We start from the raw sequence: 17,204 nt of genomic DNA, 5'->3' as shown, positions 1-17,204 counted from the left end.
TAAACACAGATGATACCCATAAAACTAACTTTTTCTAACACCTTTACAGAATTATGCTATGTGGCATGACAAAAAATTGCAGCCAACAAAATAAGCCACACAGTGTAAAGCTGTACATACTAAAAGCAGTGGAGGACCAGAATGGGCTATATTGAGAACACTACTGATCAGCATTACATCATGCTCCAGCAGCACATTTCTATGTGATTAATCTCACATATTATTTTCAATTATTGGTGTGTCAAGAAAAATAATATGTTACTTACCTATTCATTTCTTCAAGACAGTCTGTTGCAAAGTAGAAACTCTTTATTTTGGGGTGACACGCTTTGAATGCACTAGAAAACAAACACAAAGAAGAAAAAATATCTTTTCTTTCAAGGATATTGTCTACAGACAACATAAGACTGGTATGCACCATAATTATTCAGCATGTTACAAGCTTAATAGGCCTTTTGAATGCTCAGTCTGAGTCTTTTGCTGGATCCAACTTACAGATTCATTCTGATCTGCTTACATCTACATTTCAGAATTTACATCTACAAGTTTCAGAAGCACCTGAATTACTTAGAACTGTAAAGCCATTCAATAACTGCTGATGTTATAAATTAAAAACTTACTAGATGAATCTGAAAATCTTACTGAGTAAATTTAAGTACTTATTAGTTGTGTTTCAAAGGTCAACTAGTCTAAAGGACTATGAGTTTGATCCCACCACATTTTCTCACATATGGCTGTGGTTTTTGTTCTACTCAAAGAAATACTTAGGACAGACAATTTTTGTATTAATTAAATAATATAATAATTTAAAGGAGTACTGCTATCAAGGAAGCCACAGACTCACACCATTAAATACTATTGTTTTGATTAGTTGGCAAATGAATAGAATAACAACTATCATACGTAGAATTTAGGTTAAAATACTGACATTTATATGGTAATCATTAGATGTAGGAATTAGATTACAAGTCATTACACATGTCATTATAAAAAACCTGATTATGCACGTTTCCCACTATTAATAGCTTAAATGCAAATGAGTGTTTTATTAATGACTATGATTAATTCCAATTTTCAGAGATTGAAAGCTGAAGAAACTTGATTTGAGCACACCTATTTTCTTGTATATACTGGTAATACAGATGCATACAGTAACAGGCTTTCCTAACAAAGGTTTTGCAAAAGAATGAGGTGGCAGAGTTGTATTTCTCTGTAGTTTCCTTTTTAATGAGTTTACATGTGTATCAGAAGGATAAGTTTACCTTTGCACAGAGGATCATTATAAAACATCCTGAATCCACAAAAAGATGTAAGAAATATTCAAGCATTGTTTTCACATATGAATTGACAATTTCAGTGAAGATCCTAATCTCTACTTCTGCTGATTTAAAGCATGTCACAAGTCACTAAACCCTTATAAAAATGTGGCATTCTAATGAAATGAAAAGATCAAAATTTGTATTAATTAATACTAATTAATATCAGCTGACAAAAAATAAGCAAGCAAAAAGGCAGCATATTTACTGGCATTTACTGTAAATACCAACACCAGAAATTTGAAATAACAGGCAGCTCATACGTTGCAAATGAAAAGAGAGAATGCATGGGAAATCCATAAATAGGTAGGAAACTTTTCTGATGCCCACTAGATGGCATACAATTGTTAATTATATATACTGAATTTTAAGATCTTAATGCAAGTGATTTTGATCTAAGCATATGTTATTTATGGGTATGTACTTTTCCCTGATGTCAGTCCTCTTTGCAGTTATTTGGAAACACTGCAACATCTTGACCTTCTAGTCTTACATTTGCTCAACCATTTGCCCAACCTTGAGATTTAAGCCCTGACTTGAATTGGAGAGGATTATATGGTGGGTCTGGAGATTCTAATCCTCTTGATTAATCCTGTTAGAATATCACGTGATGGAGTTTCTGCTTGTAAACAGGATTATTTTTCTAGACAGGAAATTTACATACATGAAAGCATTAGAATGCCAATATTGAGTCTCAAACTCGACCTGTTAATAGTCAGAGGATTTCAGATAAACAAACCTTAAATTCGTCTCCACTATGCTCATGTAATGTGATACAGTCTGCAACTATAAAATTGAATACTGTAAATTCACAGGAGCCCTTCCTCTGTTAAGGTACAGCGTGGACTTGTTTTGCAAAAGTTCTCATGTTCTGCTTTACTACATAAATGTTCATTAATATCTTTTTTATATATATATACCTAAATTCACTTTAAAGGTGAGCAAAATAAGCCATAATTCTGTACTATTATATATTACATACTCTGAAGTAAACGAGTTTTTATTTTTATGAACTGGGGATCCCAGGTCTGTGGAAACTTGTAAATGTTCTGCAGTTCTCTTTCTGGGCTGCAAAGGACAACAATACATCCATCTCCCAGGAGTGTCACAAAGACTCTTACTTGAGAAGCTTTAAGACACACTATCATTAAAAACTGGAAATAAGTTTGACAGAACTTATTGATTGAGAAATAATTCTATACGTGCGGACAAAACGAATAATGTAGAAGAAAGATATCTGTGTTTTTACCTTTGGTTTCTTTTGGAGCACCGCACAGTGAGTGCCGTTTGGTTTGCTATCTACCAACACTGCCAGGCCTGTTTCAGAAGAGCCATTCCCCAGCCAGTAAGCTCCCTGCAGGGCCCTGCTCATTCACAAGTGCAGCACTTTGCAATGTCCTTGATGGATTTCGTAAGGCCCTGGTCAACCCATTTACCCGGACTGTGTAGATCCACCCAAATGACAGCCCTGCTTTTGAGTGCATCAACTCTTCTCCCCTCTTTGCTGTCATCTAATGTGGGGCCAGAGGTGTATTCCAATTTCTGGGAATGCTGCTCTGAGAACAACATCCTACTCCTTTAGATCAAGTTCCCTGCTATTTCAGGCACTGTAGCACATAATAGATTTTGCAAAATTATCAGAAAACAAAAATAAAAATTACTGGATCTGTATCAACTTCTAAGATAATCTGATGTCTACATATATTTTATAGAGAATTCTGGCTGCATTGTTTCAACTTGAATTGACAACCTAAATGGTCACTTCTTAAATTTTTGGAAGCTCAGACAATAAATTAGCCATTATATTCTTATTTCCATTAATCTTGTGGAACAGCATCACCACAGGACATTATAAATATCTTTGAAAATAATGTGATATTCATTTTATGACACATAAAAACTTAACTAACCAAAATTTCTAATACAATATGATCATTCTACATCATGAAGATGCAGGCTTTGCCCAAAAGCAATGGAAAGTTTATCAGCGTGAAAACAAGAAAGCACCTCTAGCAGGGGCAAGGTCATTCCACATCCAAATATAGCCTGGGGAGCTAAACCAGTCTGAGATAATGCCATGATTCATATAATAATCAGAGTACCTTCATTAAATGCATTAGTGAGGCAAATCATCAAACCATACCAGATAATGCATTCAATGACCATATATTTTAATCAAAGCTTTCTTAACACTATTGCATTCAGTGTACACTACGGACATCAGTAACAGTCACACTGTAACACTTTTCCCATCTGATTTCGTTGGATAGAACGTTGATAGAACGTTGGATAAGACAATCTAAAATCTAAAAATAAAGGACATTATTCTAGAAAGACTTCAAATTCTTTTGTTCAAAAGAGTAACTCTTCTTCTTTGAATATCTCACAATCTTGGCTCTGAAAATGACAGATTTGAGGAGAAATTGAAGCTGGGTGCCATGAAGATTTTTTGAGAGAACTGAAAGAAACCTGATACGAATTTTGCTGGGCTTCTTTTATGCACTGGGAAACTAAGTGCTTTTTCAGAAAGTTTTAATTTATGTAAAAGTGCAAAATTTTCCTAAAAAATAGGAAAGAATTATGTTTCTTTCCCATCCTTTCTAACTGAGCTTTACTAATTTTTGAAATGTTAAAATGAACTCAATGATACAGAAGTAAGGACACAATCAGACTTGTATTTCCATATTACAAGCTTGCAGTGGAACACGTTATATTACAACACCTATTAAGAAATATTATTACATGACAAATATATTCTTAAGTGGAAAGAAGCAAGAACAGATCCTACAAAATATTTCCCTAGCTCTCCTAAAAGGAGACAACAAAATCCTAGCTGAAGTTTTCCACTGTAGTCCAACAGAGGCAAGAATGAGCTTTTCTAGATTATGTCTATTTAGAATGGGTCACCATCACCTCATTTGCAAAAGGAATGCAGAAGAATTAGGTTGCAGAACTTTGTCCCCAGGCTCACCAGAACCATTAGCGTCTCAGCAGAAGCAGGTAATATCAATCATGCTCAGACCTGTCCTCAGTAAGGCAACACCAAAGAGAATCGATAAGTGCTTTATCAGTGCACTCATAGAGGCCATGAATTAGAGCTGTAACACAAGCAGGGCCTGCCATTCACATATACCCGATATACTGAAATGTAAGTGAATATAAGACCATACGTGCTTTCTTTTCAGTCTTTGGAAAAGCTGGTAAAAGAGTAGCAAGTGTAACATGCTGTTTTTATGATAGGGCAAATATGTAAATGATAGCTCAGGAAGAAATCAAAGGAAAATTCTGCTCAGTGAACAATGGGAGTACTATTAACATCTTCATTATATTTTTACCCCTGGACCTACGTCTTTTTGAAAGTATTCAAAGCCTGGAGGTACTCAGCTTTCAGTAGTATTCAAAGTTTTAGTTAATCAGACTTTTTCTGTGCATATACCCTACAGAAATTGCTCTGTAAGAAATGCGAAGATTAAAGCTCTGGAAGCTATTTCTAGCTGCGTACAATGATCCTCTGTTAAATCTATATAATCAAATTTCACTGAAATTTGCTAAGTGTTTTAACAAAAGGATATTTTTTTCCTCTATATTTGTTCAATATTATTATTAATATCTACTTGTTCCACAGAGGAATTTATAGTGTTCAGTTCACGTATAATTTCTTCAGTGATAGTTTCAGTTGAAAGAAGTATCATAAGTATAAATTGCACTGTCATCTTCTCAGACAGTAATAACACCTTCAGACAAGAACAAGCAATTGAAGAGATTCTATTTGCTAATCAGCAGCCTCTAGTGTAATCCACATCTTCTGTACTTTCTTGTGCACATGTTCGTAGTTGTAGGATGTATTCCTACAGACCAAAACCAAATTTAGTCATCAGAAAAGCATGACAAAAATTCAAGATGCTTAGTGATAACTAGAATAGCTTTAGTAAGAGTACCTTCAAGCTATTCTCTATAGCTCCTGAGGGTAGCAAGATTTAAAAATCTATATGCTGCCTGCAAATATTCAGGAGATACTAGAGAGCTGCTAGTCTCAAAGCATTAGAATTATTCAACTTACTGTTTGACAGCTATGAATTCTAATCCCAACACTGCCTGAAAACAGTGCCTGTTATTAATCATGTGGCAATGTTTAACACATGCTGTTTACTGGGAGCAAAATGCAATAGCAGAAACATGCACATAAGAAGCAGAAAGACTGAAACACAGTGTTCATTTTGTATTTGGAACCTAAATATTTTAGCAGTTGAGAATAACTCAATATTGGATATATAAATATATATTTATATATTCACCAGCTCTTGCTATGCTATTTCTTAAGATATTTCCTATGGTAATTCTTGCACATTTGACTCTTATCCTGAAGACTATCCTGAACCTAAGAATGTTTTACCTGTTGGCTAATGCATTCACTTTTTTTTCCCTTGAATTTATTTAACTAAAGTTGGAGTTTGGCTATCTGGAAAGTTGATGAAAGCATTATCCATTTTTTTTGTAAGATGGCTCATAGAATTTACATTAAGTTGCATCTTTTAAAATGAACAGAAACACTAAAGTTTAGGTGGGCTTAATGATGTGTTGCTTACAGATTTCAAGGATTTTGGAGTTTTTACTACTATATATAATATACTTCCAAGAGCAATCCTTGAATTTAAAAGCATAATTGACACATTACTTACTGTTTTTTTCTGCATTCAATTGCTCTGTCTATCCTGAACTCAGGCAAGCTAATGAATCCTTCTGCTTTTTCATCCTATCAAAAGAGAAGAAGTGGTACTGAGGAAGAACACACAGCTGAAGAGAAACAAGCAGTAGCCATTTATGTCTTATACAAACAACAACCACCCAACCAACTGAAATGCTCAACACATTTTCCCTAAGATGTTTTTATTGAACATTTAGTTTTCTTGATTTTTATGAAATTTTTATGAAGTAAATTGACTGCTTCTTAAAGGAGCTGCAGTCATCCTGAATTCCCTTTGTTGATGACTACACAAGACCTGTTAGCGCCAACTAAAGCACCTACGGTAGCACTCAGGATATTAACAAATATCATCAAAAAAAATCTCAGTTTTTTCTTCTTATGGTCTGAACATTGAACATGTTTTGCGTTAAAGCCACGTTTGTACAAATGATCTGTCCTGGTTCCTACAGTGAGCTCACTGGTGTTTAAATGGAAAAGTAATAACTAGAAAGTACTTCTTGTCACTTTTTACTTCTCCTGAAGTAATTTGCCTGAAAAAGCAAGGAGATACAGTAACATCAATCAGACTGTTGAAAAACACAGGCTGAATGTAAGCACTGTATTAGTCCAAACAAATACTAACTTGGAAGAATATTAACTACTGATATATTCATAACTTTAAGAGAACAATGAACCTCTGCTTTTCATTAAGCTTGGCCTTCCACTTTAAAGAATTAAAAAATTCAAAAATAAGTTCAAGTGAACCAGACGTGGCAACTAAAGTGGCTGTTCTCTAATATTTACAGACTTTACTCAAAAGAATGATAAAAGTTAAGATTTTATTTAGGCTTTCTGCAAACACAGAGTATACTTACATTCTGGTTTGTGTACCAGTACAAGGAAGAATCCTTCAAAATAAACCAGTACTTTTTCCATTTCTGTGTGAAGTAACCTTTTGCATCCTTTTTCTTCCACAGCCAGCCTTCACAATCTCCATGCCCCAAATCTTTGCAGGAAATTCGTCTTCTGCTTCCACTCGTCAGAGAGCTCCCTGAGAACACAACAGTAGTATGAGACATCTCTCTGAATGCTATTCTTCTCAATATGACCACGTTACTAATTTTAAATGATGAATCAATTTAAATGCTCTACAATTTTGGTTTCTGCATGAATACAAAAACACAAAAAACCTTTTTATGTAATGGCTTATTTAATCTTTAGAGGATCTGTTTCTCTTAGGACTGATTAGGATGGTCATCATCATTTCTAAACAAAAAACATACTTCATTTAGTCCTGAACCTGAAACTCATTTAAATAAACATAATCTGTATGTGGTTGTAAACACTACTTTCTCTATATCTTCTGTTACTACTATTTGCACTAGGAGGCCTGTCAAATTCTGGAAGATTTTTAGCTCATTTTTCATAGTCAGTATAGTCTATAAGAAAGAAAAATCCATATTCATATAAAAATGCACATCTACATTTCCCCTGTACTGAATTTAATGGCACAATACTATTTTAACCCCCTTGGATCGAGTTTGAATTAACAGTATCATGAAAGGTATCGGGTTTTGTTTGTTAGTTATTTTGCTGTTGTCCTTCTTGTTGCTCTATTTCAACATATTCTAATTAAAAGGCTTAAAATTTTAGTGTCTTTTGCAATTTTTCTTGCATTAGCAAAACAGTTTTCATAGTTACGGTACCATTTTTCCTTAAAAAGATCTTGTAGGAAATTTCATTTAAATCTCAGACATTTTTTTTCTGTGAAAAATCAAGTCTGCATTGCTACAATAATTATATTTAAGCTACAAATGTGAAACAATTAAGAAGTACAGATGACATCAAAAGATCATCCTTTGTTCTTCAACATTCCCCAGTCAAGCTCTTAATATTTAGCTCTCATTAGAATATTGTACTGTGCTATGCCTAGTTTGAAGCATTAAAATTGTCTGGTAGAAATTAAGGAAAATTTTTTTAGGTCACTAAAACATGACAATAAAGATTTCACTGCATATAAATTGAAATGAATTTATTGCGCTGTAACTAATTTTCTTCAATTTATTGCTTTAACAGTCTCAAACGGGCTATGAATAGAAAAAAAATCAGAGCAAAATATATAAAGACTACTTTTCTGCTAAGTCAGAGAAATTTTACCACTGAGTCTAGCAACATTATATCTATGCTACCTTACAGAATCACAGAATGGCCAGGGTTGGAAGGGACCTCAAGGATCATGAATCTCCAACCCACTGCCACATGCAGGGCCACCAACCTCCACGTTTATTTGCTAAACCAGGCTGCCCAGGGCCCCATACAATCTGGCCTTGAACACCTCCAAGGACAGGGCATCCATAACCTCTCTGGGCAGCTGTTCCAGCACCTCACCACTCTCTGGGTAAAGAATTTCCCCCTGATGTCCGACCTAAATCTCCCTCCTTTAGGTATTGAAATGCTGCAATAAGGTCACCCCGCAGCCTTCTCTTCTCCAGGCTGAACAAGCCCAGCTCCCTCAGCCTGTCTTCATAGGGGAGGTGCTCCAGCCCCCTGATCATCTTCGTGGCCCTCCTCTTGACCCTCTCCAACAGCTCTCTGTCTTTTCTGTACAGGGGGCTCCACACTTGGACACAGTTTTCCAGATGGGGCCTCACAAGAGCAGAGCAGAGGGGGACAATCACCTCCCTGTCCCTGCTGGCCACCCCTCTTTTGATGGAGCCCAGGATACCATTTGCTTAAAACATTTGTTTATTTACTTTGGTATTTACTATCAAATTTAGAAATATTGAAATTAAGATGAACTTTGGCATTTGATCAACAGTGCTTATTATCAGTTAAGAACTCTCATTTTCTGCTTTCAGAATGTTAATCTGAAGAAGTTACCTTTTGACCATTTTCTGGATTTTACCCTGAGAGAAGCGTAATGGAATGACTGTAAGAAAGAAAAAGAAAAAAAAGGATTATAAAAAACTGGTGCAGGTAATAGCACTAACATGAAAAGCTTTTACTACCACTGCCGTGGTTATCTTAGGATTAGTTATCATAGGATCTTATTTTTATTTCTTTTTATTACTATTATAAACGTCATAAAGAAAACAGTGGTAAGGCTACTAATTAAAATCTCATATTTTCTTTTATTAATTACACTTCTTGCAATCAAATCATTAGGATTCTTTGGTCAAATGGATATGCAGTAACTTGAAAACTGAGGATATAAACTAGTGCATTACTACGCTCAAAAAGCAAATGCTTGTGACAAAGTTTTTATCAGCAACTCTGAAACAACGTCTTAAGAGTAAATATCATAAAATTAAAATAACTGAGGGTTATAGCTAACAGTAATAAACTATTATCAAGAAATTAATATTTAGAATGGAAGACTTCAATTTAAGCACTATAAGAAACATACATCTGAAAACAGGACCCCAACTATCTGCAAGATACAGGCAAAGTTTAGTTTAAAATAAGAATAAAGGGGGAAGGAGTTGTTCTGCACACATTATGACTATTTGTAACCCTCCTGTAACAACAGCCAGCTTACACTACTAACGCCAGACACTTCCTTATTTTTGGGAGAGTTGGCTTGGAGAACACCAGCTTGCATGTCTGACAGGTGACAAGCTCTGTAAGTGTACATGCATAGCATCAGTTGCAGATTTATCTATTTTTTCAAGAACTACAGAAGACAGAAAGATTAATGCTTGTTCCTGTACTATAGGAAACATAGTTAAAAACAATCAGGAAATAGAAGAACAGAACTAAGTCCATGAGAAAGTATTAAAGATGCACAGCAAAACTGATTTTTTATTAATGTACTATAAGCCCCACCAGCAGAACCAGTCATTTTGCCCAACTGGGCTTCTGTGGTGACTGTGACTGAAACAACCTGTTCAGCCTTCTTCTCTCCGCATAGAAATGCATTAGCATAGCACAGGTTTCTGTTTCTGCAATAAAAATCACCAAAAATTTTCACAATTTAGGCTAAAAAAATACTTCAGTGAGGTAGAATTCTATAAATCTAATCACATCTGAAAATTCTAATTACAGAACTTCAAGAAAATGAACAGCAGGAGGATACCTGCTTTAGAATACACCCCAGAAAGTGGTATGTATCAGTCAGTATAACAGTTTTAAAAATAAAGTTCAAGCATAACAAAACAAGAACTGAAAATATTTGCTCTTCCAAAAATGTAAGTTACTTAATCTCACTGTGCGTTGTGCGTACATATATGCAATGTATTAAAAGCAGGAAAACTAGAGAAAGTGAAAGACTTGTGCAAACAAAGGTTTAACTAGCACTTCTAACTTGCATTCAATTCAAGCTTCATATTTTGAGAGAGAAAGAAACTAACTTATAATTAACTTTGTGGTAAACAACTTGCAAATTAGTGTGAGTGAAGGTTGCTACGGGAAAAAGGCTGATGACTGGAGAACACACCATGGTTGTATGCATTTAACCTCATTCAAAACCACAATGTGAAGCAGAATGTTACAGAAAACGCATGTCCCTACCCCCAGCTCAGTCAACAAGAAGCACACCGTAGAAAAATGGTGACAGAATTGAATCTCTGCTATTTGAAGTTGAATCAGTGAGACCTCAGTACATTCACAGTGAAGCAGAAAGAATGCTGTTTAGGTGTCACAGAATCACCAAATGAAAAGTTAGGTTTCATTTTAAAAATGCTCCGGAAAACTAGATCTTCAGTCACCTGTCAGGATGAAAGGAACTAAGTCATTGAGGCAAGCCTGGTAGCACATACCTCTGCGATTTTGAGGAAAACTTTAACAAGTTCAGAACATAGCAACTGGTGCATTCATAGAACAAAATACACAAATCACGGAGCATGTAGTGCTGTTTTCCTCATGTTATGTCTATTAGATTAGTTGTAGTACTGTGATCCCAAGGAACTGCAATGGGTTTAAGTGCTTTTCAAGGGAGGCAGCACGCAAGGTAGGGATTGGCAGGTAGAGGAAAACTGCAGAATACTTGGTTATATGTCTTCTGCTATGGCCACTAATACTGAACATTGCTGTGTGAATCCTTGGGAGGCAGAATGACATCTGTTAGCTTACAGCAGATTACAGCTTATCCACTTAGCAAAAGAAGTCTTGTCAGAGTGAAGAAAAGATACTCTATAACTGAAAGTTGCATTGTTTGTCCTTTTAATGAAATACTTGACAAAATAAAAAATGACTAAGAAGTCTAGATATTTTCTGTTAGACCTTCAAAATGGGCACTATGAAACACTGAAAATCTAGATAATAAAAATCCTTGTCAGAGTACATGTATTATTCACACATCTTAAGAGTTTTTAAAATTTTCTTTTCCTTTAGAACATCTTTGGAAGATGTCCCTTTCCAAATTAGTAGCTGTTTACTACAGTTCTCCTTCCAAAACTAATACATCCCTTAGTGGATCTAATACGGTTTCTACTAAACTTAACCAAAAGTACTGCATGCACTTCAGTCAACTGTGGTTGCAGTAGATACTACTCTGAATTTAGAAATTATCCTTAGGCTTTTGCTTTCTTTTGTAAATCATTACCTTCCTCATGGATGTACTTCCTTGACGGTCAATGGCAGAACTAGCATATCTGGGAGAGACAGGAAGAAAGATGTCAAATAACAACAGGAAATAATATTCTGAATAATAACAAACTCACAAATGCATTTCTAAATGCATTCCTATAGATATATTTGCATTTTCAAAGTCATCTAAAATGCAGCACCTAAAATATGAGGCACATTATTTTCAATGACTTTTGTTAATGTTATTCAAAAACATAAAGTTATTCTCAGAATTCTGACTCAAAAAGACAAATCATCTCAGAACGTCCATCTCAATAACTAGCTGAACATACTTGAATTTCATCACCCAAAACACAAAAGCAAACAATACGGCTCCTCCCTCTTGCAATGATTCTTAGAAGATATAAATCAGAGTTTTTTGTTGCAGGGCTAACTCTTATTTGTACATTTTGTACAGCAGCAGAATTTGCCACAGGTATAATGGACTCCTAGCGTTTATACTAACCTAGGAATGAACAAGTATTTTCAAACAAATAGCAACAAAAAGAAATGCAAATAAATAAATTAGAAACTACGTCTGAGGACTCATTCACATTTTAAAATGTAGTAGGATATGGATATTTACTTGAACATTTGAATGTGACATTTAGGAAACACTTGAATGAGTTCTAAATATTGCAAATTTGGCTCCTTCCCATATCATTACAGAAGAAATTTGATTTATCCTTGGTTTGATAAATAAGCATCTTCCTCCGAGATTTTCTGGGCATTGTATGTAACTTTAGCAATACTTAAGTAGATCTATAAACACTGAGACATTAATAAATACATAACTGTTGTGCTAAATTTGACGTGACTGTCAGATGCTTGCCAGGTATGGAAAGTCTGATCTTTTATGCAGTTCCTTCCCTGCCACCTTCTCTTTGATGCTTCAGAAGCACTCAAAAACAGGAAATTCATAAAGACCACAGCAATTTAGCAGTTAGCTCAAGAAAGATTCTTTAGATCATCAGAAAAGCATAATATTTTTGCAGTACTAATATCCTAACAGTATCTTCTTGGCTGGCAAATGTAGAATGCAACAGTTACATTTGTTGTTGTAGGGAAGTCCAATAACCAATTTTCATGAGCCCAGAAGCAATCTTGATGAAAATAATGAAAACTAATTCTTAGCAAGAAAAAAAACCAAAAACACAAACAAGTGAACTTTCCCCAACTAAGCGTGATGTAGGCTCCACTGGCTGCTACAGTTTAATCATTACAGTTTTTAACATCAGTATCCCTGTTTTTGAGATCTCTGTATGTGGCTTAATGCATAGAAAGGCTATTGCTGTGTGCAGTTTCAATTCTACATCCCTGGAGAAGGTCTGGACAAAGTGTCACTTTTCAGAGTATGAATAATGATGAGCATCTTGACACTGTGGTTGTCCATGTCAGGTTGGAAAGGGAAACGCCCAAGACTGCAGTGAAAAGATGGGATGCATAACATTAACATTAAAATTACAAGTTAATAATTAAGAGTTTGAAGCTCTGAGCTGCCTGTAGATTACAAGGATTGAAAGAAACAACTGAAAAACAGAGAGGTTAAACTTATAACATTTGGTAAAGGAATGGGCAGAAGTCCAAACCGCTGCAAGGCAGATTTTGTCATTAATGCTCCATTTCTGTCTACCTATGAGAATGCCATAAATGCACTTCCATCCTGCTGGGCATTCCCCCCTGCTTTCTGGTCTGTTACTTTAATCGTGGCTTTGACCCATCTGGAAAGTGTCAGTTTCAATGCTTCTATTCTTTCTCTCAGCCAGTACACAATATGATCAATGCATCTGCCTTTTTATCTGAAAAGTCCTTAGTCAAGTTTTATTTGCTTCCATGCAAACACTGTAATGCGTTTCCTTGCAGTGATCATAGACTCTACTTACCAGCAACAATCTTGTAGTTATAGAAATTATCTGCAATCAGGTTTCTGAAAGCTCTTCAAAAGTTAACATATACTGAAAGGTCAGGAATACATATTCTAATGTACAATGAGTGTAAATTTTATTTGGAAACAGTTTTGCAGTCTTGCAGGGTTTTTTTAGAAGGTTTTATATGCATTAAAACTCTTCACAAATTTAAATTATTCCTCAAATATTCAGATCCACAGATAACAGAAGAAGAAATGCTGACCTTTTCTTCTCTTCAGACAAGTAAATTCGCTATGTGGAACTGGCAGAACCAATTAATTTAGACATAAAGGAACCCTAGCATGTCATCTACTTTTTTCACTTTATCTGTACCATGTTTGGTTGGTTGTATCTGTACCATATGGTTGGTTTCCTTTCTTTTAAGGAAAACAGTTGTTACAGAAGTGAAAGAGAGAAGAATAAAGAGAGAGAGAAAGCCAAATGGAATGATATCGTTATGATGGCCAGGCCAAATAGTTCTCTTATGAATGCTTGTTTTCATGGCTATGTTTAATACTGGTTTTGATATAAACCAGAAACTTGAAAAACCAATCTGTTATGATTAACTTACACAAACATAGCAAAAGAACAAATTAAATACCAGGGCTGCTCTGAAATTAATGCCTCTCATTTTATTATATTGGCCCACAACATTACAGGCTGATTTTGGTGGCATGGCAGTAGAGGCTGAACCTTCCCACCAATATCCCACTGTATTTTGTTGCCATGTGACAGCTGGCAACAGAGGGGCAGACTGACAGAGCAGATCTCACATGAATATGCCTGAGAAGCAAAGGGGTGGGATTGAATTCCTCCATGCAGAAAGAATTATGTTCACTGACACTTGCTGGATGTTTCTGGAGACCAAACAGTGGATGTGAGCACGGTGAGGAGGTGGGTGGTGCTTCATTAGTGGCAACAGAAACAGCGGTCACCATTGCAGCATGTAGGCTCTCGTTACTGACAAAAATGGGCAGATACTGATGATGACTATGTTGAAAAACAGCATTTTGTAGCTGAGAATTTGCTCTATCAGTAGTGCTGTTGTGGTGTTTGTATCTGTCGTGGTTTATATGGTAACAAATAGGAGGCATTGCTTCTGAAGCAACTTACATAAATTATTACAAGATATTTGCAAAATCAATAATTGCATAATGACATACAAAAAAGGCAATGTACAAGCAAATAAACTTTGAAAAAAATTAAATGAAGTTTAATTTTGTTGTTAAACTCATTCTAAAATGATTATTCTCATGCATTTTTCTTCAAATGGATTTCTGAGATTTCTGTTTGATAGAAATGTAAAAAATTAACTGAGTTTTTATATATTCTACCTAGCTTTGTCTCATATACTGGAACTTCTATGGATAAAAAGATTTTCTCCCTCCTACCCACACATTGTAAGCACACTGAAACAAGTATAAAAAGTTAAGAAATGTAAAATAAAGGTAAAAAGCAATAAGCACAGGTCAGCACTAAATCTATCTCCAATCTCAGTATTGCATGCATACTGACTCAGTATTCAATATCCACTATGCTGAACACAGAGTTAAAGTAGAAAGGTTAGGAACAAGCTAAGAAAAAAATGGGAATGTCTGTGACACAGGTGGCAGCACAACAGAATTTAAAAGATTCGAGTAAGTTTGGTGGCTTCCAACTCACATCTTAAAAGATATGCAAATGAATGTGCAATCAATTGCTAAGGTTTCTAATGAGGATTTCAAATGAAGAACAGTACTATATGATTAGAAAATAGCAATAATGAATTAGAATGGTAAAATCAGAAGTACGAGGGATAGCAGAAGGGCTATATTCCAGCCTTACGTATTCGATAAAAGCTGCAAGAATCTGAGTGTACCATTATACCTGAGGTATTTTTATTGAATGCTGAGAATTGTCACCTATTGAGCACAAAATGTGGAAAGACAACAGAACAGAGCTATAATTCTGCATTTTTGCTGTCAGAGCAGTGATAGCCTTTTAAGAGCATTGCTGGATTTATGAGTAGCCTGCATTTTCTATTCATACAAAAAAGTCTTTTTTAGTGAATAAAAGTCACATGGTTCTTCATTTATTAAGCACCATTAAACAAGTGCAACTATGAACACCATCTCCACATTCCTCTTTTCCTTTCCAGGAACATGTTTTCATTTTTTAACATATAAAGATAGAAGCAATGGATCTTCAAATATCACACAAAACTTTAGAAAGGAAGAGTGTTCTAGCACGTAGCATTCATAGGATATCTTGAGAGTCACTACATCCATCATTACACGAGTTAAAACTATCAGAGCAAATTGGTATATCTTACTAGATTCCTATCATTTGGGTTTCTCCACAGGTAATAGGACAATAAATATTAAAATGATGACAGTGAATATAGTCAAGAAAAAAGAATAATTTTTTTGAAGTTTACTTACCTTTCACTTAGTCTTCGGTATCTGGAATAGTTACAATCTATACTGTTGACTTTCTTAAACCCCTGATTAAGGGGGTTCTGGCAGTAATGGATAGAATTATAAACTAGAAGCAATATAAAATGATTCTAGTTATAACAAACTGCTAATATATATTTTCCATTGTTCTGAAAATCATTTTATACACTACTCATTTCTTTATTTGTATTTATTTTTTAACTACACAAAGCAATCTGTCTTATATTCTGACTATCCAAATCTGTAAAGATTTCCTAATGAGTAAAAGATTCCAGTATGTTAAAAAAAAACAAAAACAAAACATGGCCATTCACCAGAGCTTACTTCCGAAACAGAAAAAAATGGATATTAACTGTTAAGTAGTGCATTTTACTACTGCTGTGATTTAATATCCTCTGATCATTCTGACTGGAGACCTGCCAGGAATGTCCCTATTGATGCACAGTCAACACACAGACTATGTTGAGAGCTTCTGTTGCTGATGCTCTACAAGATGGCTCCTCTTTCAAAAGATTACATAAACACAGGATCTCAAGTTTACTTAACAGAAGAGTCAAGAGAGAATTTTGAAGTTGGTGGTTAAATATTATGCACTACATCTGAACATAATCCCTGCTATCGAGTGGATATCTAGAAATACATGGATATTCAAAACACAATGCTTGAGTAACACCTTCATTGATCCAGAGCTAAGAGCAACTAGAAAATGGCATATCTGTCACCCTGTTCTTTTTCAATTGGCGTATATTGGGAAATAAAATTATAAATGTAAGCAACATGGAAAAGTCGCTTCAACTTTCATCTCACATTCCAAATTGCTTCAAGTACATCCTGGTTGCAGCTCAAGATTAAAGCCAACAAAAATAACTTCAGGAAAAGGAAAGGTCATTGAATATTCTTTTTTTTTTTCAAGTCCACTTTTGTTTTCTTTTATTTTTCCTTATGATATTTATGTGGCGTACAATTTTGTTTTTTCAAAAAATATATATTTTTAAAACTACATCTGTTCCTTTCAGTAACCACAAATATGGCCTTATACCATTCAAAACTCCTCAGAGATTTGACACGACTCAGAAAAAAAATACTTTTCTATTTAAAATGTCATTCTGACAATGCTTCAAAATTCTCAGCTTCAACACTGAGCAGTTATACTGCCTGAGGGACCTGATTTCTGCCCTAATGCATCTATCACTGATGCATTATTTATTCTAAAGTACCAAGAACATTCTTTTAAAATAGATTAGTTAAATTCCTTGCCACTGTAATTGCACAAATTTAAAAGAAGTGCATAAGAAAA

General features: G+C 34.9%; 1 protein-coding gene across 2 annotated transcripts in view; it reads right to left on the bottom strand.

Annotated features, from left to right (window-relative positions):
- Positions 1 to 17,204, bottom strand: part of LOC128076173 (connector enhancer of kinase suppressor of ras 2-like) — a 172,763-nt gene that overhangs the window by 21,708 nt on the left and 133,851 nt on the right. For both annotated transcript variants that reach the window (XM_052673561.1, XM_052673562.1), the window contains exons 15-19: positions 11,543 to 11,591; positions 8,881 to 8,929; positions 6,876 to 7,051; positions 5,996 to 6,069; positions 267 to 338 (exon numbers count right to left, since the gene is read on the bottom strand). In XM_052673561.1, coding sequence (XP_052529521.1) covers positions 267 to 338; positions 5,996 to 6,069; positions 6,876 to 7,051; positions 8,881 to 8,929; positions 11,543 to 11,591 — 420 coding nt within the window. The remainder of the gene's footprint in view (positions 1 to 266; positions 339 to 5,995; positions 6,070 to 6,875; positions 7,052 to 8,880; positions 8,930 to 11,542; positions 11,592 to 17,204) is intronic.

The sequence above is a fragment of the Tympanuchus pallidicinctus genome, unplaced genomic scaffold (assembly GCF_026119805.1).
Source record: "Tympanuchus pallidicinctus isolate F22 unplaced genomic scaffold, pur_lepc_1.0 scaffold13, whole genome shotgun sequence".
NCBI classification, from domain to species: Eukaryota; Metazoa; Chordata; class Aves; order Galliformes; family Phasianidae; genus Tympanuchus; species Tympanuchus pallidicinctus.
The sequence above is the reverse complement of the archived record's forward strand: the minus strand, read 5'-3'. Positions and strand labels throughout refer to the sequence as shown.